This window comes from Branchiostoma floridae, chromosome 9 (assembly GCF_000003815.2).
Source record: "Branchiostoma floridae strain S238N-H82 chromosome 9, Bfl_VNyyK, whole genome shotgun sequence".
Taxonomy (NCBI): Eukaryota; Metazoa; Chordata; class Leptocardii; order Amphioxiformes; family Branchiostomatidae; genus Branchiostoma; species Branchiostoma floridae.
Genome location: NC_049987.1, coordinates 8,314,161 through 8,337,665, shown reverse-complemented (window position 1 = coordinate 8,337,665; position 23,505 = coordinate 8,314,161). Strand labels below are relative to the sequence as shown.

General features: G+C 41.5%; 2 protein-coding genes across 3 annotated transcripts; one reads left to right on the top strand and one right to left on the bottom strand.

The window, feature by feature from the left end:
- Window positions 1-2,923: 2,923 nt before the first annotated feature.
- On the bottom strand, window positions 2,924-22,231 carry LOC118423569. Of its 2 annotated transcripts, none has more exons than XM_035831773.1 (9): window positions 22,151-22,231; window positions 10,049-10,168; window positions 9,003-9,182; window positions 7,687-7,808; window positions 6,458-6,625; window positions 5,661-5,794; window positions 4,711-4,889; window positions 3,581-3,745; window positions 2,924-3,067 (listed from the first exon to the last, which is right to left on the bottom strand). In XM_035831773.1, the coding sequence occupies exons 2-9, from the start codon at window positions 10,089-10,091 to the stop codon at window positions 3,033-3,035; spliced, it is 1,026 nt and encodes a 341-aa protein (XP_035687666.1). In that variant the 5' UTR covers window positions 10,092-10,168; window positions 22,151-22,231; the 3' UTR covers window positions 2,924-3,032. The 2 variants fall into 2 exon arrangements, with proteins under 2 accessions (XP_035687666.1, XP_035687665.1); XM_035831772.1 differs by lacking the exon at window positions 22,151-22,231 and adding an exon at window positions 14,610-14,751.
- Window positions 15,759-21,136, top strand: LOC118423568 (cyanophycinase-like). The gene is made up of 8 exons (XM_035831771.1): window positions 15,759-16,027; window positions 16,439-16,674; window positions 17,447-17,571; window positions 18,110-18,248; window positions 18,632-18,776; window positions 19,619-19,753; window positions 20,104-20,304; window positions 20,846-21,136. Exons 1-8 carry the CDS (start codon window positions 15,887-15,889, stop codon window positions 21,053-21,055), a joined length of 1,332 nt encoding a protein of 443 aa, XP_035687664.1. The 5' UTR covers window positions 15,759-15,886; the 3' UTR covers window positions 21,056-21,136.
- Window positions 22,232-23,505: the final 1,274 nt, after the last annotated feature.

Sequence of the window (23,505 nt, the reverse complement as noted above, 5' to 3'; positions counted from 1 at the left end):
CTACACATCAATAAAGACATCGATGTCACGTGTAAATGTCTCTGTTTCATACCTTATATGTATGGACATGCATTTCCATACTGTAGTGACATTACGTCTCCAACATTACAAACACATTTGTATCACGCTAAGACCCCTAGACATTTTATCACATTCAAAATAACTACAGACTTCCAGCACCTTATACTTCTACGTCTCACCTTAGTGCTTGCTTACACTAACAGATCTCCTACCTTTCTCATGCACTTTCGCTTCAGTGCCCTCCTCTTCTCCAACGACTTTCCACCTCTTCTTGTGAACACCATCTTTCCATCAGACCACCAGTTCTTCTGACAGAAACCAAACCAAACCACATCACATGAACGCCTAAGCATTACATCGCCATGACGTAACAACCAACATATAACCATTGCAGTCGGCTTGGGCATGAGCATTACGTCAGTACCCAAATATAGAACCATTACGCCATTACACCCAAATATAGCCACACTGGTTTACTGCCGGACCTATTTTCCAACTACAAACATCCCCGGCAAAACCGTCAAAAGCCACTAAACGATAAAACGCCACGTACGTTTCTTCACTGTCTCAAGAGCTACCCACATACCAAATATCAGATCAACCTGTCATGCCGTTCATGAGATTTTCTGTCCACAGACACGTACCCTACAACGGTTTGCACACATACCTATTGCATTCTGCTAATTACCTCCTAATTTGCATAATAATCATACAATTATGTACATCACTACCTAAGCTATCTGTATACCTACAGTCATTCCGATCCATCGACCCCTGCTTCCATAATTCCTTCTCAAAACCTAACACAAGAATGACTTTCACCGCCCCAGCAAAACCCCTAAGTGGCCAAAACTTACACACCTTACTATTCATTTATACAGCTACTTACCACTTAAAAATCATCACCCAAACATGTCCCGAAAAAAAAAATCAAAACCGGAAGTTCTGCTGCAGTATAATAACACTCCGCTAGAGCGCCCTGCCGTAACGCAATTCCTACCATTCCTTTGTCATGTCTAACCCTACCCACATACCAAATATCAAAACAATCCATCCATGCCTTCCCCAGTTATCAGGCTGACAAACGTCCCTCTCACAAAAAAACAGCACTCAAAACAAACCCTTCGTGAATAAGTTAGTATTCTTCTGACGCAGATACATTTGCAAAATACAAAATATCCTCATGTGTTAATATTGCTGATTGAGTTACAGAATACAGTTAAAAGCAATTAGGTCAATTTACGAAGCCAAAAGTAAAGAGTGTTCTTGTTTGTTAACAAAATGCAGCATACTTTCTCCTTACACAACCTATATCTGTTACCCCCAAAGAATACATTCAAACCAAGGATTCAAACAGATCTTCAACATATTGTCCCAAGTTTAATGCACACCAATATATCTAATCTGTGTATGTATGTCGTGTGCAGTGCACTCGAAAACAGCCTGTTTTTCAAAAGGGTGGAATCATTTAGCCTTTGGCCTATGTACCTGAAGAATCGGCTGAACGTTCACCCGTAGATAGGTATCCACAGCAGGTGTAAGTGACACCCAGTAGTCGAGCACCAGGCTCAGTAGGACGGAGGGGTACAAGGCAGCCACAGGACGGGGAAGCGACGTGGTAAACCCCGTATTGATGCCTGAGAGCGCGGCTACTGGATTCGGTAGAGAACTGTGAATAAAAACGTTGATTTCTGCGGCGTATATAAGGATGCGCGGACTTTGTTCTGTCGTGTAAGCAAGTTGACCTTTGACCCGTTCGCTAGCATGGCTGCTATTGACAGACATGCGTATTGTAAAAAAAAATTTCTAAAAACTGATGAAATATAAAATACACAGAATATCTGCTTAGATAACTACGTACCTGTATTTAACGTTGAAAACACCCATTGCAACAAAGAAAAGGGTCTTGTGGATAGATCACAAGTGACGACGGTCACCAGGTAGTAGATCCACCATCAACTTTTCAACCAACAAAGTAAGGCGCTCAGCGAACCAACGAGCTGCGCAATCATTTGGCTGACCAACCCACCGACAACAAACGCAATAACTTAATACCGATATACATACCAACCACTTAACCAACCAATCGGGCAGACACAAAACCAAGCAAGTTATAACTATTAAGAGCAAGATAACCAAACAAGCAGCCAGACCCTAAACACACAAAACAACCACAAAATACAGGGCACAATGAGCCGCAAGATAAAGACTTGATATTAAAAGGTCGGACGACGATCTGTTCCGTCTGAAATCACTCAAAGTCCGCTCCAGATACGCTTTGAAAACCTTGTCCATCCGACTTAGTATTAGAGAGGAATTTTTATCTGTTCTGCACGAGTTGAATTTTGATCTTTGACTGGTTGGTTCAAAAGTTATTGCCAGCTTAAATGACCTTTGGTACTTTGATATGTTGGTATTTTTGGATACTCAATAATCAATAATAAAATTAGTGTTATGAAATTTATTACCGTTTATTTTTCCAGTCGAGCTTATGTTTTATGGCTTGTAAAGACCATTTCATGACGAGTGTTGTTGCAATTTTAGAGTTCAGGCAAACAACGTTGCGACGCACGTCCTACGTTTAGAACGTTGTAGAGTTTAATGGTTGCTCTCATGAAAACATTGGTTAATATCTAGGTTTCTTGCTTTGCAATGTAAAACCTTGGTAGAATTATACATGCTATTTCTAGAATCAACATATATGGGTGTCTGGCACATTTTCTGACTTAGCACAGGTAACTTTTATACAGCCAAAATAAGATTTTAGATTTTAGATTTTATAGATGTCATCTGTAGAAAAACAAGATGGGTCAAACACGATATTTCTACATTTTCAAAACAGGCACCGTAAACGTTGCAACAGGAATTGAGACAACAAAACATGATATCAGAGCCAACAAGTCTTTTATTTCTTTTATTTGTACTCACAATACCCTGAGAACGAGATCTATACCCCGGATGCGGGTAGCACATCTAATATTAACGACCTGCGTTAATCACCACGACGACCCTCAGCAGTTGAACCGGAAGCTGGTGTTCTGGTAGTCTGGAGAATAAAGGATTTATCAAGATGACACTTTCAATCTGGCCTTATACTCTAGTTCCAGTTTACGCTCGTAGGAGTATGTTCGGTATGCACAATGTACCTGGAAAATATCCAACGTCATGTTATAGAAATAGCTTTGACGGTCCCGTCCTTAGTACTGAAGTCCTTTCCGGTAGCGTGCAAGATAAGTGATCACTTGAGAGACAACAGCCTGAATATAAAGTCTAGAACACACGGGATTGACCTGTGTGATTATCTGCGCATGAGGGGTCTTGCCACGGCCTGGCCTCGAAGCCAGAAAATTTCCCGGTGAAATAAATTAATATCAACCCGGGACATGGTAACAAATATAAACCAAAATCACACCATACTAGTATCATACCATAATCTTGAGCACACCGAGAGTTACCCCTGCGGTATTTAACAGTCCACAAACAAACGTGTAGCTTCGGGGCTTGGCCGGGGCTACAGCCCGCCCTACGGGCACCGGTGCAATTGTGCCCGTAGCCTTACCTGGATCGCAGCGCTTGGTGAGAGTATTTCCGCAGGGGAAGATCTCCTGAATGAGCAGGTACAGGGCGGGGTCGTACGCCTCCAGCTCCGCCCGGCTGTTCACGTGGTTGTGGATGCCGTTAGGATGGAGACTTTGGGCGTTCACGTCGAAATAAGCTTGTACACCTGTAGAACGGCAAATCTCCGTTAGGCTTAGGTCCCAACCGTCCAATATCTGAAGCGGGGCTTGGACAGGGTGTTTCTAAACACGAAAGTAGAAAATATACGTAAAACATACACAAATAATGCCAACATTTTACGGCCTGGGCAGAACCTTGCTAAGTAAGGCCGCAAAACACAGTATTTTGTACTTGACGCCAGGAGTCAATCAATCAATCAATCAATCAATCAATCAAATGGTTTATTCAATATTAAAACAAGACACTAATGGTTGGCCAACAATAGACAGGGGTGGCATTGGATGGACTGTTCTTGTAAAGACAACGTGCATGGCTTTGCATTGTATTGGGTGAAGTTTCATCTTTCTTGTGGATGCCCATTGGTCGAGGCTGTTGAGGTCCATTTGAATTGTTGAACGAACTTCCACCTCCTAGCGAGGGAATCCTCACTTGCGCTGTTGATAACAGAAATGAAGATTAAGGGGCCTAACACTGTTCCTTGTGGTAGGCATATGACTTGTCGGTAAAAAAATGTAGTGCGGCCGAAATAGTGTTTGTAAACACTTTAACGTAAAATACAGCGGGGCATGAATTATGCTATATGGTAGCATAATGGGTCGACTTTTAGATCATATGTATGAATAACACCTTGATGTTTGAAATTCGGTGTTTCAATGCGCGTGACCTTTATAACTGACTGCCCAGGAGAGTTGGCTAAAATCCCGCATGGTCCCGAATGACCCCATTTTAAAAAGTGCCTAAAATTTGAATAAACGATAGCTATAAATGATTGTTTATTCTCAGTGATCTTATAAATTATACCCTCGACTTCAACATGTAGTAGTTTGTGTAGGCTGAAACTGAAAACCCTACTTTAATTTCATCCACCTTGATTTCAGTCACCTTGTGGTCTTTAACTATAGAATTCTCTATAGGCCTCAAACTGTGTTATGCTACCGTAACAACGCTCACCTTCTGCAAAGTACTCTTCAATGGTGTCATCAGCGTACGTGTTAGCCCACAGCCCGGCGGCCCTGGCGCTGTTGTACGCCGCCTGCAGACGGGACCTCCAGTCCGGTATCACCTGTCGGGCTCCCAGCAAGTCTATCCCGTGTGAGAACTCGTGCAGAAAGATGTCTTCACTCCTGTACCTGTTGAAGAAAGACACGATTTCTTAAGGCAGTAGTTTCATTGGATATGAACATTCCGATAAAACAAAATATTGAAAAAACTGCGTTATCAGGGGCAAAGGTCATCAAGCATGTATTTCAAAGTTATCATCTCTCCGCATGCTATGGTTTATCAAGGAGGTTATAACTTCCTTGGTTTTATGTCTCGTTTATAGCCATGTCGCTAATCTCAGCATAGATCACCTGTCTGTAGTAGAGCACGATTTCCTCAGCTGAATTATTTTTCTTTTTGGTGACGCCAAAGGGGGGGGGGGTATTGAGTATGTTTTACTCATTTTTCTGTATGCTGTGTTTTATGTTTCATTTATAGCCAAACCGCTAATCGCAGCATAGATCTCCTGACTTCATTTTCTATTTGGTGACGCCTCAGGGGCGAAGGTCAATGAGCATGTCTTCAATCTGTATACTTCAGGTGTCTTTTTTAGTCATGTCACTTATGAGAGCTTAGATCACCTATCAGAGCTGTTACATAACACGTTTTTCTCAGCTTAATTTTCTTTTTGGTGACGCCACAGAGGTGGAGGTCATTAAGCGGGTATCTTAAAGTTAGCATTCTTCTGTAGCATTCTATAGACATGTCGCTAATCGCATGCCTAGATCACCTGTCTGAACTGTAGCAGAGCATGTTCTTCTTAGACCGTTAAACTTGATGTAGTTTTCCTTTTGGTGGCGACTCAGCAACGGAGGTGATTGAGCATGTTTTTCAATTTTTGTTCTGTATGCTATGATCACCTGTCTGAACTATAGCAGAGCACGTTCTCTTCAGCCCCTGTGGACACAGGTCTGCTGACGGTGGCACCCAGACCTCTGGCACGTGTGTTGAACGACACATCCAAATCTGAATGCTCGGGTATATCCAATGTCACCTGTGGGAAACAGAGGAACAGAACAAACATTGTTAAAGCTACAGTCAGAAATGAAATTTTCTTTGACAAAACGCCATCAACTACAGACTTTGTCGACTCTGGGGACAGGAGAGTCACAAAGTCAGATATGAAGAAAGTGATGTATTTCACAAAAACTGTTGGCGTACTGAAATTTCTACCAGAAGCCATTTAAAATGGCTGGGCCATTTTCTACGGATGCCATATGACCGTATACCCAAAGGTTGCCCTACATATGGTCCTTGTGGGAAGACGAAACGAGGAAGTCCTAAATATACATGCATGAGAATGCACTGTGGCAAGAGATCTACTGGCTATAGGGTTTACCTGAGACGCAGCTTTGTCCTTATACCCCCTCACATTAGGCGATAATCGATCGGACGACGAGTATGCGAGCTCTAAATTACGAGGAGGCATGACCCTGCTGCCGACGAAGTAATGGCAGAGTTGCCCCCTTCCCGTCAGGGTCGTGCCTCCTCGTAATTTAGAGCTAGCTCGCAGACTCGTCGTCCGATCGATATTTGCCTAATGTGAGGGGGTATTAGTACAGAACAGATCCCAGTAGTGGAAGGGGATAAGTAAGTAAGGTAAGTATATTGTACCAGTGAAGTTTGAAACAAAGAAAAAAGACGAAAGAAAGTTTACTTCAGTTTCGGCCATGATGGCAGCTCTTCCATAGTAGTTATAATAGGAGTCCCGGAGGTCCTTCCTGTCCGCTAACAGGAACAGCACGTCGTAACACGCTCTCCGGAGGGCTTCGTCCGGCACAACGGAAGAGCCAAGAATAGGGATTCCGTAGGCATGGAGGTATTTCTGAAAACAGCGTGACGTAAGTGAAATTAGTTTTAAATGTCCGTTCGTGTGGGTGTCTTGCCTGTAACGCAAAGGTCCTGGGTTCATATCCGTTGATAAGCAACCGACCTTGTCTCCTCGAGAAAGGCACTTAACGCTGTAACAGTGGTGTTCAAATACCGCATACCGTCCTTGCCCAAGCTTTTGTGGGGACAGCGATAGCGGTCATGATTGGTAATCCGCCGCCCCGGGTTCGATTCCCGGGTGTCGGCATGTTCTTACTCGCCCCTCTCAATTTCTACCACTATCGCTGTCGCCACAAAAGCTCTAGAGCCGTTGGGCAATGACGGTAGGCGGTATTTGAACACCACTGTTACAACACCACTTTTCTCACTTCACTCAGGTATACAGCTTTGGGTAGGGCCGACCATTCCTCGGATATGACGTTAAATGGAGATCCCGTGTCTTGCATGAGCCACTCCTCAAGCAAGCACACTAAAGAACCCACCACCCTCATCAAAAAATAGTATTTCTCGGTATGAGTGGATCAATCAATTTTCCATAAGTGTAGTGGGTTCTTTAACGTGCTTGTGGTGTAGTAGTTGCAGTAGTAGCTCATTGTGCTCTGTTGCTGCAGCGGTCTGGACAATCTGCAGCTAGCTGCAATCAGTCTTAAATTGTGTCTCTCCTCAGACACGGAATATGTAGCTTGTACTGTTTTGTACACGCCTGTTGTGTCACGCTATAAGTATAAGACACTTCACAGGGTTTGCAATATAAACAGAATAATGTCGTCAAGCGTTGATCAGCAAAGGACGTACAGTAGCAATACTGTAAATACAGAAATGTTCGCGGTGGATTAATGTTCGCGGTTTTCGCGGTGACCACTTCACCGCGAACTTAAAACCACCGCGAACATTTGTCTATTATGGTATTAGACTGCAGTCTATGGTGTTACCGCGAACTTAAATCCACCGCGAAAAGTCCCTTTTCCAGCTACCGTGAAATTGAATCCCCGCGAAATTAAATGCATTTACAGTAAAGCAAAGTGTTGTCTTATGTTGCAAACCTGAAGCACTAACCTGGTAGAAGTAGTCCAGTGACATGGAGCCTCGCACGTCATACGGGACATTCGTGACGTGATTACACTCCCAGGTGTCCAGTGCACACCCTCGGCCCTGAGAGACGCACTCCGATGTCAGACCTGCAATAAGATCAAAATTACTGATACTTATAATCTTTATTGCATATTCATGCCCGAGGGCTAAATGCATAAATGGACCACATGTGGTCTTATGGATGCAGAGGAAAAAACCAAACTTATACAATGATTTTAAACCAGTCTAAATGGAAAAGACACTATGTGTTACAATCTCTAATGGCTGGATCTAAACATGTTCTTCTCTCTTTTTGAAACACATGGAGACATATTTACACATTGTGTCAATAGCATGATCGTCCTTGCATAACATCAAGTACTCAAACAAGTCTTATTTTGACATTTTCTTAGTTATTTTCTAATTGTAAAGTATTAAATAGGGATTGGCGTTCGTATTCATATAATATACACTCTAGTAAAAATGTGTCTCGTCTTCGACATACAAGTGGTCACAGAATTTACATGTTCTATCATTTAAAGGAGTACGGTTATGCCTGCCGGATTCTATAGGTAACGCATGGTCACTTATGCGAAATTTACGAGGGCTCTGCGATGTTCAAAGCTTGAGATGATAAGATAAGTTTCTCTTTCATATGTCTCTTTGAATTACTATGAAGAACTTGTCCGGGTCTCTTTTCTGTATTAGTGAGTTTTGAAGGTCACCCTCATACGTGGATCTCCATTAATGCCATGTTGATATGATTATCATCGCATCAAGTTTCGACCGTTACCACACAGAAAAATTACCTTCCTTTAAATCGTACAAAGCAGCTGCGAATGAGGAGATATACACCGCAAATTACGCCAAAAAGCAGTCACTGAAGCAACTGTATATAAGTTTAGAAACTTATTATAAAACAGTATACAGTCAATTGCTAAAATAAATATCGAAAGAACAAAAATTGTTCGGTATACCACCTTGGCAAACTTTTACCGATGCCTGTGGGGGGGGGGGGATGTATCACAAATATCTGAATATGTGCGGTTGGTTTGCGGGATAACGTGAGGATATACCTCTTGGTGTGTTTACAACTACGGGGCCCCGGTTTAATTTTAACTCACATTGTTGAGTACCTGGACTGTACAGAGTACGGTATAAGCTACCGTGCAGGCATGGCTTATAAATGAAGATTGTCAAGATTTTTCGACCTGGCCAAATGCCTTTTGTCGTTATTTCGATATTGCAAGGTTTCTTAGAGATGGCTGTTCAGTTTGATTGACAATAGAAAAGGTCGTCACCTGCATTGATACCTCCGTTGTTCCCTCCAGTGGTACCACCACTGGTACCACCACTGGTACCACCATCGCAGGCGTTACAGCTCAGCTGGCAGTTCACCAGCATGTAGTTGGGGTTGACGGAACACTCTCCAATACCGGCCCAATATCCACAATGCTGGTTGTTATCCGAGCAAGTTGGAGCTGGAGATAAGATAAAATTTGCCTCAACTCAATATGGAATGCTGATCTGCCATTGCTGTAGTCTTTGAAGTCGATGATAATCTAAATCTAAACCCCTTTTCCACAAAGACTTCATTTTACTTACACGTAACGTGCTTCTTTTACTCGATCTATGCTACACGATGAGTCAAGTAATGCATTGGTGACATTTTCACCGGTGCTCGTTAGGGGTGTAGGCCTCGGCTGGCCTCCAAGGCCACAGATTTGTCGCAGTGGATTGACGGATACCGGATGGGTAACTCTCCGTGTGCTCATAGTTAGCTTACGGTGTCTATTTGTTACCGGGTTCCGGGTTTTGTTTTAGCTCGGATGGACTACCGGATGCCGGATGGGTACCTTTCAGTGTGCTCACGATTAAGGCCTGAGTCACATTTTCAAACCGGGGCCCGTCCGGGATGTTTAAAGAAACGAAAAATTAAAATGTATACCTACACATATACTCAGATTATGCCCATGAATCTTATGCTGACATTTTGTGTATTTTGATGTCTTTTATATCATATGTTTCGTTTCTGAAAGCTGCCCGGCCGGGCCCCTTTGTTGAAATGTGACCTATGTCTAACTTACGGAGTCATGGTACCGGGCCCCGGGTTGCTTTTAACTCCGAGTTAAAGTCATTCCGGGGCCCGTGTCGTGCAGCAAGAACAACAATAAAAAAAACTCGTACAACGGTAGCGTAGGGTGTCCCACAGGCCCAAATAGAGATCACGCCCGAAAGTTATTTAAAAAAAAAACAGCTCGTGAACAGCAGGGCAACTTTTTTCCGATTGTGACCAAAGCATGCGCATAAAAAGCGCGAGTGTTCCATGTACAATGACAAATCCCACCTGTCGGGCACACGTTACAGCTCAGCTGACAGTAGCTCAGCATGTAGTTAGGGTTAGCCTGGCACTCCCCGATACCCGCCCAGTAGCCGCAGTTGGCGTTGTTGTCCTGGCAGCTTCGTGCTGTAATGTAAAATATATATGAAATATGGAAACTTATACTTTTATCGCAAAGTTTATGCAGCCATGTCTGAAGCACATTAGATGTGTCGAGCACAGGACATATAAAAGACCAAAGGAAGATTAAAAGATTAAGATATAAAGATTATCATGAAAATAACACATGTCCCAAAAATTGAGTTGTAACATTACCTCTCAGAATTCCTCTGTATGCCATAATACCGATACACGAGGGAAAATAGTTACATGAATTCAAAGAGATTGAAAGACATGTACCAATGCAGCATCAGTAATGCACACTTCGATTATTTCGGCATTCAAAGTAATCTTTAGAAAACCTCTATTACAGTGTTTGTGTGTGTTCGTTTACGAGGGGCGTTCAATAAGTAATAACTCTGACTCATTTCCCATAGCAGGGGATTAATGAAACTTGGCACAGTTATTAGTCTTACTCTTCATAGGAACCACCCAGAGTTATGCATTTCTCCCATCGTTTGATACATCTCTGGACACCGTTTTTGTAGGACACCCCAGGTTGGTCCTCCAACAGATGCCTCATCAATGGCAGAAGAGGAACGACCAGGCCTGGGAGCTGTTTCCACAGACTTCCAGCCATGTTTGAATTCAGGATGCCAGCGTTTTACAAGGTCATATGATGGGGAATCATCACCATAAGTTTCTTTCATTTCATCAAAAGTCTCCTTTGGTGTGCGTCCTTTCAAATACAACAAGATTGGCAATGGAAAAGAATACATTGCCTGGCGACGATGAGTGTTGTAGGGTTTTTTGACCAGTGCAAAATGTGGAAATAGCATTGGAATGATTGGCAGGTAGGTGCGCATGCATAGATTAGAAAGTCCCTGTCCTACTAACCCTGGCACCTAGCCCACCTGTAACATAAACTACAGCCAGCAGAAATGTACTATCCCTGGTACAACACAAACCTACGGCCAGCACTACAGTGTATAGTGGAGAATAAAAAAAAGTAAGAACCAACTGTTTACAGCACTTCAGTCCTTGAATGACTTTCTTGCACCTAATCCAAATGGCTGTTCGACTTCGTAATATTCCAGTACTTGGGATACATGTAACTTGTCGATTGAACTTTCCACACAATGGACGTCCTCACCACCCAAAGCAATAACAGTATAACGTTAACTGAAATCGGGAATCGACTGAAACCTTTGTCATGTATCGCACTATCTCTGGCACAATTCACTAGCCTACAAATGTACCTGTAACTGAAAACTACAGCCAAGAGAAATGTACTATTAATATTCCTGGTACATGTAACGAACCAGCCCTCAGGAATGGAATGCACTGCTATCAGCTATCTGTACATGTATCAGCAATTAATTAAGGGTAATGCACTTCCCCTAATTCTATAATGAACACAACAGGGTTATTGTGAGGAGTATAGTGGAAAAGAAAAAAAACTAAGAAAGAACCAACTGTTTCCAAAACTTCAGTACTTGAAGATTTCCTTGAATAACTTTCTTGCACCTAATCCAAACGAATGTCCTACTCAGCAATGTCCCAGTCCTTTGGATAACTGGACGGTTAAACTGTCCACACAATTGATGTCTTTGCCACCCACAGCAATAATAGTCGATGCAAGAATCTACCTCTGGCTTTTACCTCCGTCACTGATACAGTATATAGCATCCACTAGCTGCCACGAGGCGAGCCAAATGGTATATTTGTTGTGTTCAGTCTGCAATTATACAGGTACGTGTCAAAAGGAATGCCAGACCTTGGGAATGTTTGGAATTCTGCATTCCTGACCTACATTCAGCCTGCATTCCCGACCTACATTCAGCCTGCATTCCCGACCTACATTCAGACTGCATTCCAGACCTACATTCAGCCTGCATTCCCGACCTACACTCAGCCTGCATTCCCGACCTACATTCAGACTGCATTCCAGACCTACATTCAGCCTGCATTCCCGACCTACATTCAGCCTGCATTCCCGACCTACATTCAGCCTGCATTCCCGACCTACATTCAGCCTGCATTCCCGACCTACATTCAGCCTGCATTCCCGACCTACATTCAGACTGCATTCCAGACCTACATTCAGCCTGCATTCCCGACCTACATCCAGCCTGCATTCCCGACATACATTCAGCCTGCATTCCCGACATACAAACATGTAGAATCAGCCTGCATTCATGACCAAGTCTTTGGATGTACTAAGATTCCCCATGCCATGTGTAATATATTCTGATCACCGTTGGGTTGGGAGCAGTGGTTCTTTTACATTAACGCTACAGTATTTACTCCATTAGGGTACAGATTGCAAATGAATTGCACCTAACACTCTACACAAACACGATGTCCCTCGAATGCAAGATTGTAAGAATGTGTCCTGAAGAGTTTCCTGACACAGCAGAATTTGAAAGATGTTACTATTGTATTGGATTATATCATATCAATAGGCTAGGATAATACCAATGGCTGGCTTGACGGCCCACCACACATGACCTTGCATTTGTTAAATTTATTTTACATTGGACACAGAATATTTTTCTTTGTAACTCTGAATATGATTAGCATTTGCCATCATTCAAGATCATGACCTTGACATGAAGTATTTTCTGTCTACCTGTGGTGTATGAACAAGTCAGAGCTCACAGTTCATAGGTGATAGACATTTATCAGGAAGCCAATGATACTGGAATGTGTGTTTGTGTGTGTATTAGTACTAGTGTGTGACCTTGATATATAAGTCTTTCCTAACTTTTCTACCTAAGACATAATATAATAGGGCTTGAAAAATATTATTAGACTCGGGTTATGATTACCTTTTGCCATCGTTCAAGATTATGACCTCTGCATGAAGTATTTCCTGTCTACCTATGGTGTATGGCTTGAGAAGGCATATCCTTTATAACATACCAACGAAGTTAACGTGATCAATACCTTGTCCGTCTGTATGACTATGAGGTTTGATATCATGTCCTTCAGTCACAACTGTGTTGGGCATTGATACAAGAGGAAATTACTTTAAATCAATGCTGTGATTTTTGTATGTTTTATATGACTATTTACCAGTGTGTGATCTTGATATACATTTAGTATATGCCATGAAAAATTACATTTGGCTCTGAACATAATTTCCATTTGCCATTATTACCTCAATATTTCCTGTCTGCCCATGGTATATGACTTTGCCTATCAGTTGACCTGAGCTGACCCAAGCAACCGACCTGATCCCACCTTTCTGTAATATGTCCCAAATTCCATTTCACATTCATCTAAGCAAACATTTCATACATGCCTGTGAACATGCAGGCTAACATTCCATAAATGCCTGCAAACATGCCAGGCTAACATTCCATACATGCCCCTCGAAACATGCCTCTACGATTCCTATAATTTATGGCATTCCCTATCAGTGGACCTGAGTTGACCCAACCATCCCCCTGATCCCACATGCAAAGGATTTCCAGTACTGCCTGTAAATTTCAATCTGTCTTTGTTTGTGTGATTGTATTTTATACATGATGTTGATTTATGCATATGATGTTGTGTGTTTGTGTGACACTGTGTGTGCCAGTGTGTGGCCTTGATATACCTTTAGTATATGCAATGAAAATTACATTTGGCTCTGAATATATTACTATTTGCCATCATTCAAGATTATGACCTTAATATGTAACATTTCCTGTCTACCTGTGGTATATGGCTATCAGTCTATCCTGTCTACCTGTGGTATATTGTATATCCCTATCATTTGACCTGCAATTGACCCAACCATCCCTCCTGATACGCAGCGTTTCTAGGACATGACCCAAATTCCATTTCACATTCATCGATGCTAACATTCCATACAATACATGCCTGTGCAAACATACCTAGCATGCCTGTGGAAACATACCTAGCATGCCTGTGCAATTCCTAGAATTTTTGCACACTGAATCTAATATATACCATTTGGCTTGCCCCTGAGGCGTCGCCAAAAACCGGATCACTGCGCGACGCTCAACTGGCTCCATTTCACACCTGGTCCATTTCACACCTAACTCAGTTTAAACACCAGTAAATCAAAAATTAGTTCAGAGCTCTTTTTTGCAACATAAACTATAGAGATATGAATCATTACACATGCAAAATTTCATCTAGATCAGACAACTGGAAGTGGGTCAGAGTTATTACTTGTTGAACGCCCCTCGTATGTGTGTGTGTGTGGAATCATAATAGTAACATGGCACTAGTTGAAGGGGAGTAGGTGTATGCTATATATTTTTCTTGATGGTGGAATATCCTTTGAATATCCTTACAAATGTGTACACGTAACTTACGGAAAGTGTTGCCATCTTTAAAGATCTTGAAGTTGTCAGTGAATAATTTGTACCCGTGAACCATATGCTAACGTCTAAAGTATACTCATATATACAGCGGGAACTAAAGCACGTCTGCTCGAAATATATATACCAACCTGGCGCACTTGCTGCCAGTCCAACCCAAAACACCACAAGTACAGCTGATACTGTCGTTGGAAACATGCTTAGACGATCGGCAAGCTGGGTGAGGTCCCGTTATGGACCCCCGTACACTTATACAATTCATCATACGTGCGAGGTCTTGATAGGCATACAGCGAAGTTGTCTATATATGAATAGTACATTTACCTGTGCAATCTCTTCCTGCTAACCATACTGTACAAACATCTCCAATTCACATGCACCATGGCGACAGCGGGCAATATTTCTTCATCGTTAGTATAAATTCATTTCCATAACACGCTGGCTAGCTTAGTCTCAAAGGTACTGTTCTGAGAAAGTGCGAAATGGAATTGGATGAAATAAAATGTACAAAATTGTGAAATTGAACGAAATAGAATGTACAGAAAGTGCGGAATAAAACGAAATGGAATGAAATATGGAGCAAACTGAAATCCATGGAAATATAATGAGGGGTTTCTGCGGAAGAATTAATATACAAACTTTGGCAGCAAATAAATATGACGTGTTTAGTTTATTTATCTATTCATTCATTTTACACAATCATCGGTATGCTATTTAGTAAGTGCGGGAAATACAATGTATGAGGATACATCAACGTCATGACAAAACGGAAGTATACTGTCAGGAATTTCCATCATACCACCGCCTTACACAACAGCTAAAACCATTAGGACTTAAAACCTTACTTCTAGCGTTCTTCTATGTCTTGATTCACATAATGGCGGCTTCTCCAACACAACAACAATGCTGTGAAAATTCAATCTTGAAAAACTTCTGTGTTCAAATCATTCCGCAGTAGCGTTTCCTTATGTTTCTCTCCATTTTGGTTCATTTCGCTTCATTAGTTCCATTACGCACTTTATGTACACCGAAAAAAACTCGTAACATGGAAAGTAAATAGCCTACTTTAAAAACTTATAGAGTGGTGGCGTTTATATTTTGGGTGAGCGCTTTTTCGCAATTTTCAACATACGCCAAGGTTCTCTATGTCGGTAAGAGGAGTGGCAAGTCTATATTTTCAGATAAAGAGAGCGTTATACCATGTTGAAAATCTTCAAACAGCGCCCCTCCGAAAAAAATAATAAACGCAGCTGCTCAAGGACTCTGCGAAGGAGGCTAGACAGTAAACACATTTCCCTGTCTTCGTTGATTGAGTATATTTACCTTCTTCGTACACAATCGTTAGAGGCAGTGCGTTGAACAGAACTTTGAACCGAGAGTCAGAACGCAGTAGTCATCAGTGTTTAATATGTTGCATGTGTCAAAGCTACTCATATTGTGGGTGTGTACTCTAGAATGTGTTTACGGTTCTCAAAAGAACCTAGTTTTGGTTGGAGGAAACTTACAAGAGGACAACGAAAGGGTGTACCGTCTTATAGTTGAGCTGGCGGTAAGTGTGCGTTTTTTTTGGGGGGGGGGCTGTTTTGTGTTGCAATGTTCTGTTTGTTTTCTGTACTTTGCATACACCGGATTATATTACGTAAACAATAGTGATAATATGCCCTCACTGTTACGTTATGATATGCCATGTTATACATGAAAAAGGATTTTTAAGGTACCTTTTTTGAATAAAAAGGAATGGGGCGTTCCCAAATATTTGATTGAAAAACACAAGGACAATGTGAACAAAATGTACTGTCATTGAGCTGGCGCTATTCTAACGTTACCATATTTGAGAGAGGTGATAACAAAGTACTTCTTTGGTCAATGTAAAGTTTACACTGTAGAAGGTGGTGTTCAGTTGTTCACTATGATAACATCATTTACGTGTAGGATAATCAATACAATACATATTTCCCAGGGAGGTAGAGGTCATGCAAAGATTGGCCTAGTGACAGCGGCTAACATAAACCCCGAGAACTCAGCTCAGTACTACAATGAAATGTTTCAAGGGCGATATGGGGCGGCAGAGGCAACATGGATACCCATCGACATCTACCGGAAGGAAAACAACAGTGACCCGGAAGTGGTTGCTCTCATTAATGGCATGACGGGATTCTTCTTCGGAGGCGGGGATCAGATTCACGTCATAGAATCGTAAAGAGCGATGTTTTATACTTTATTTGACCATGTTGGTTCGATTATATGAATGACATCCACTAATATGAAACCCTAAAACTGATGAGAAACATTACGAAAAATGTTGCGTCTATCATGAAAATAGTGGAACATATGACTGAACACACGGATATACAAAATAATAGATTATTCATATCTGCTTCTTTGCGTCTTCTCTTTTGACCTTAGAATAAACTTTGGCATTCTAAGAACGTCATAAAAATCCATTTTCTATTATTTTTCAATTCACGTTCACAATTTCCTTCACAATTCATGGTCGAATTTTTTCTAAACGTACAAAAATTAATTCGCAAGTTGATTTCATGCATATGATCGAATAAACATGGCCATATTGAAATCAAACCTTTTAAACTTTTCTGATGTATACTACCGAATGTATACCAAAAGTCTACAATGAAACACGCACAATAGATAGATTCAAAAATGACAACAACCATCATTAGAATCTATTTCTAGTTAGATGTTCTACATCGTAGTCAACATAGCTTTCCCCACATCAAAGTAGGCACCGCGCTTTAGATTAATTTGCACTTTGTGTTTGGTCGACATATACTCAAAAGTCAACAACTTGGCATCCGTGAACGAATCCCTATTAGATTAGAGCAATCCTGTGATTATGTAAAATGTCGCCAGGAGACGCTTACACCACTCTTGCTAATCACATAAGACTATGCTTTCCCAAATGAACCTAGAAAGACAAAATGTTGCTGCCTTTAAACTATATATACAGTTTCTACATCGGTGACCGTGAGGAGTCACCGGCACTGGCCGCTATCCGGGCGAAGTTCGAGGCGGGGACTGTGGTGGCGGGAACAAGTGCCGGGGCATCGTGTCAAAGTTCAGCCGTCATGATAGGTATGTAAGGTCATATGATGATTCGATTAATATTATGGATGTCATGACCGCGCGCATAGATTTTCGGTCGTTTCTGAAAACAAGGAAGTTTTCAACCACCGTACAAAGAAGCTTCAAAATAAGCAAATACATGCTGTGGATTGCAAAAATAGACATCGGAAAACGTATTCTACCTGTATTGTTATAGAACAGGCTTGGGGCAAAGAAGATGTGAAAGAACAAGAAAGGAAGAATCTGTTACTAGTATTTGGTATACTATATTCTGTTTGTTTTGTTTTGTTATTTGTTTAACGTTCCTGACCACTTAGATTTCATAAAGAAGACATCTTTTTTTGCCAAACTTTTTTGCCAATCAAAATTTAAACATGAAAGCGTATTGAGTATATGCGCACTGTGCCCGTTCCGGTTACTAGTAACATTGTCATAGTAATTGATAGCTTGCTCCGCTAACCAGGCTTCTTCTTTTTCTTCTCATTTTGCAAAAAGATCTGCAATATGATCATGATATACTGTCATTTGTTGACATCCTGTTCTCCAGTTTTCGTTGGTCTGAGCTATAACGCGCTTGCGCACGGAGTCAAAGACTACTACGACTCTAATACCCCGGATGAGGTGGCCTACAACAGGAGTGGCGGCATTGGTCTCGCACCGCGGTTTGTGGTTGACGTTCATTTTAGGTCAGTCTACATGTCTCGTCGTTTCTTCGTTTATTCGTTTGTGTGTCTCTCTCTTCATAAGGACCATTTCTGACATACCCTTTATCCCAGAGATAACCTCACAGGAACTTGTAGTTGTGTAAATTTCTCTGAAGAACAAAGATATGCTTTTATAAGAAAATTGATACAGTTGTAATAATCATATTTGATACATTGCTACATTTCTAACTTGTATGTATACCAATACAGATTAACAGTCATCAGGTGTCATTTCATTACGATATTGCTTAAATGTAACCTTTCAGCTGCAGCTATTTTCTAGACGATTCAAACATAGCCTGAAATTAATTTCAGTAAACGGAACATTGATTTCTACTAAACTGAACTTTTTACTAAATCATTAGCGAGAAAGGACGAGAGGGTCGACTTATCCGGCTACTAGCGGACACGAAGGATGAGCCGAACGGTGCAACACTCGGGGTGGGGGTGGACGAAAACACGGCCCTGCACCTCACCTGGGACCCGGACCCGGATAGTGCTGTAGGAACGGTTAGTTGATTTTGTGATCATTGTCAGGATGTTTTCGGTGTGTTTGGTCCGTATGTCTGTCCTTCTCTCTGTCTGTCTGTCTCTCTCTATCTATCTGCGTGCGCTCGTGTGTGTGTCCATGTGTGTGTGTGTTTATCTGTGTTTCTGTCTGTTTTTCTCTGCGTGTTTGTTTGTGTGTGTTTGTGTGTTTGTGTGAGTGTGTGTGTGTGTCTGTCTGTCTGTCTGTCAGTCTGTCTGTCTGTCAGTCTGTCTGTCTGTCTGTCTGTCTGTCTGTCTGTCTGTCTGTCTGTCTGTCTGAGAACATCATAGCTAGAGAAACCCTGAATGGATCCTGATGATACTTGGTAGGTCAATAGGGGTCAGGAAAATGAAGGTCAAGTTTTACTGATGGCCCCACTTGCGTATTTTGTAAGGTACTGGAGAAGAACCTCCATTTTTGATACCTCACGTTCTAATTATGCTTTGATGACGTGGCATTTAAGCGAAAGATAGCTATTAGAGTTGAGAGTAAGTGCTATAAGTTTTGGCTCTCTATGTTTTAGTGAGATTGCTGAGTGCAATGCAGCTTGGATCACTCATTGATGTAAACAAAATACGGTCACGGTCATTCTTATTCCTATTAGTATTTATTTAGCTGGATTTACTGACTGCAGGTTGTGAAATGCATTGTTTTCCCCCTGTATGTAATGATTTGTGATATGTTCCTAAGTTTCTTTATTAGTTGTCAAACGAAGCATAGATTACGAATGCTGCTCGGGATGGGGGTTTTCCTTGGTGCTGACGTGCCATCTCTAAGGTGAACTGCTAGTCGTTTCATTATTGCACTCTGTTTATTCACACAGGTAGTTGGCCTCGGCGGTGTTTTGATGGTAGATGTCAGCTCTGCCTCCATCTCTACATCACGTGGCTTTGACATCAAGGATGTCGTCACCAGCTACCTGACAGAGGACGATAGTGTGAACTTTGCTACGAAGCAGGTATGTGTCCTGAGGGGGAGGGGCACAGTTATACAAAAGTCATTATTTGTTGCTGCTGGTTTTCGCTATTGGATCTGGACGTTTTTCTACCTATGCAAATGAGATATGTAAGAGTGCTTTGGAATGCATCACTTAAGCGATCATGTACTGATTTGCCGTTGTTTAGTATGAGCGCCTTCGTTTGTTTGCACGTTACAGTACACGCAAGTATATGATGACACAATCATGGCGTTTACACACAATTATTGTGTTCAAATGTACCAAAAGGAACCAAATTTAGCAGAAAATTTTTATTTCTAATCATTTCTTATGGCTGACATTGAACCTTGAACCTGCGTGACCTGTTTTAGGTGACCTTTGCCCCCTGGAAGCAGTCACTGTCCGGAAATGAGCGATTTGATCACGCCGCGGAATCTGACGACATCTTCGGTAGCCCTTACGCCCCCTACCGGAAAAGCAGAGAATGGACGCGCGTTACAACTAGTCTATTCAACTCCCGGATGGACAAACATGCTGTCGGTAGAACGTTCGAGGAGAACCCAAAGTTTGAGGTGCATCTATCTTAAAAACATATACTCTCCTACCGTAGCCGACAGAAACAAAGGGCAACACACGCATTTTGCCTGTTCGACAAACACTTTATTCTGCTCTACACATTAACTTTGCCTGCGCCACACACCCCCAACTTAAATATTGGGAAGGAAAAAATGTGTATTTATAAGTAAAAATGGGTATGTTGAACATAATAGGTGTGTTGAACAACAAAAAAGGATGCGTTGACCGTTGTCCTTGTCGGCCACGGCACTCCGCCCCCTTGAGGATGACTATGAAAAATCTCTTGCAATAACCATTCTACATTCATAACGTAGTTTGTACTTTTGAAAATGTGCGATCTGCTATTTCTATATCCTCGCAAGTATGCTTATCGCATACGTGAGGTCTACAAGCAAACTACAAATTCAGTCAACGAAAAAATACATGTATTGTGTAACGGATAGCCTGTTGAGAAGGAAAGTGAACTTCACAGTTTAAGAAAAGCGAACTTGAAACAAGAAATACTAATTCTTTTGTGAATTTGATTGCCCATCTTAGGTTGTAATGTCCAAGGAAGCTGGAAACGCCGAAGCCGTAGGTGGAAACTCAACAACCACCGGAAATTACGTCATCTCTTACAAAGGCATGACGGTCAAGATTCACCCTTACAACGCCGTCTCTTCTGCCGACTGTTGTCGAGGAAATCAAGTTGTCCTCCTTGTCCTTATGTCTGTTTATTTGTTTTTCTGTTGTGCAAGATTTTATTAATAATAGGAGTCGAACCCAATAACCCAGGATCTAGAGCTAGCTTTTACTAGTTTTAGACTAGAGTAGACACTTGTAATATTGTATTTTACACTGTTTGAATTTTTTATGTTACCTGCAATTAGCCCACGGGCAAGAATTTGCAATAAAACTTGATTATGAAACTTAAAGCTTGATTATTAAAGCAGTCCTCTCTACGGGTGCAGGCCTTCACTATATCGCTAGGTAGCGCTAATGAGTAGGACTCATTTTCAATCAAACGTGTCCACGCCTCAATCAATTGATTGTACTGCACAGTATAGTTTCCAAGCCTTATCTCTAATATGTCGAATGTTTGAACTCTATGTTTTCTGCATGACTCCCTGTCTTCTGTTTATAAGTGCAGTATAAAACGTTTTATCCCCATTTTTTTTTCACGTATTCACACAAACCCACTGGTACCAATACCAACATTTACACACATAAACAACAACAAACAGAACAGCCATACAACATGACAAACATCATGAGCTGCTGCAGCTATATTACATTTATTACTTTTAGTAAGAAGAGCCTATAGCCTTCAAGTTGAAAAATAAGCATGTCAAATGCAAATAGGTATATTTATTGTACGTCGAAATATCTAGCCAACAAATCTAAATACATTTGACCAGAAAATAAAAACTCAAAGCAGATTCTTCGGTGACTGACTGACGTTGTGTGATTATTTTTCCTTCATATTTCTGTCATATTTCATATCAAACAGAAAGTAAAGGTAGTACCATAGCTACAGCCCTTTTGATGTCGTAAGGACAGTGGATACTTATCGTTATCTTCTGTGTTTAGTCCACGGTATTGGAAGATACAGCCCGCCCCTTTCCTACCATCATTTTACCTCCCCCGACCGAAGTCAGGTACTCATTTTTACACCTGGGTAGAGTGAGGAAAGTCGTGCAAAGTGCCTCTTCAAAGGGAACGCAATCGGTAGCATAACAAGATTCGAACCAATGGCCGATTTTAAGTTAACCCTATCCATAGTTCATTGAACAAGCCTCGACACAGTACCGGATTCTTAATACCATCAATTCAAACGTCAGAAACGCAAAGAGAACTTTTTACCTTCTTGTCATGAAAGAATGGGGTCAGTCACATCATTGTTCGCAAGAATCACGACGGGACTTGTTTCCCGCGGCGTAATACAAAAGGTTGGCGGCGAGTCGGCTGGCGGATTAAACCAACACGCTAAGAGGTCGCGGGTGTCACTGCGCAGTCACAATGTTGCTTTATGTAAACTCCGTTATTGTTGGGGAAACAATGTGTAAAAACAACCCTGGGGGACCGACTGCCGAGCGAACACAACCGGGGAAAACGTCACACTTTTACCGCCAATTCCGCCGCATATGTTCCGCTGTCGTTCAACGTCCGTTCCGGTTTTCTGGCTGGAATGAAACGCCTGGTTTGGCGAGTCTTTTTCTGACGATACAAAAACAAGGAGATTTTTAATATGTCCAATGTCTCATGTATACTAGTAGGTTACAGTGTTGATAAGAAAACTACGTAATGTACCAAGACTTCACTTTGAACAGCATACTGGTTTTTAGTAAAACAGCTACATACAAGAGAATCTAATACATACAATCAGTGCATGTAGCTGTTTCTTTATATCAACATAATGTTGGCTTTTTTCGTTGATATTTTATGTGAAAAAACTTCTAAAGCGATTAGCATAGTTTTCCTGACAACGTATATTGTGTATATTCATTGTCTATTCCTACTAGCTAAAACTATACACACTTTCATACGACTAAGAATACGTCGCCAGCAAAATTAAATGGATAAAGTCTCTGTAGTCTTTGATTTCGTCGATAGGCCACTGAAATTGTGAATTTCCCACAGTTATCTTTACTAACCAAAGGAGGACAAGAATGTGAATGCTGAATTTCCTAAAACTTTGAGAGATCTGACCTAAAAGACATAGGATGCCCAAAGATAGCGTTCATAATTACGAGCGGTTTAAAGCACTACATACCCTATCTTTAACCCTTTACCGAATCTTTTCACAATATCCTTCTCAGCTCATTCCATGACCTCAAACATCTGCTTACCATTGTCACGAAAGTTCCAAAATTGTCATTAAAAAGTCGTCGGACACATTTTCTCACAATTTAGCGTTTTGCGGGTCTCTAATTTTCGTAATTCCGAAGACTACAGTTAGAGGGTATGGTAAGGCTTACTGGTCAAGGTTCGCTTTTGATGTTTTGTGTGGAATAGTCTATTGTGCAGGGGGGACCTCTCGTGCCGATTTTCTTCGCGCAGTGCCGTGTCTATAGAACAGTGTATTAAGGACAATGTGGGCGACAAACCTGTACAAATTCTTACCCAGACAGGAGCTGTTAGTTGGCGCCACTTGTAACTGTAGTCCATGTATCATTTAGAGCAAAGAACCTGACAAATTTGTAAAGTAGAAGACATTT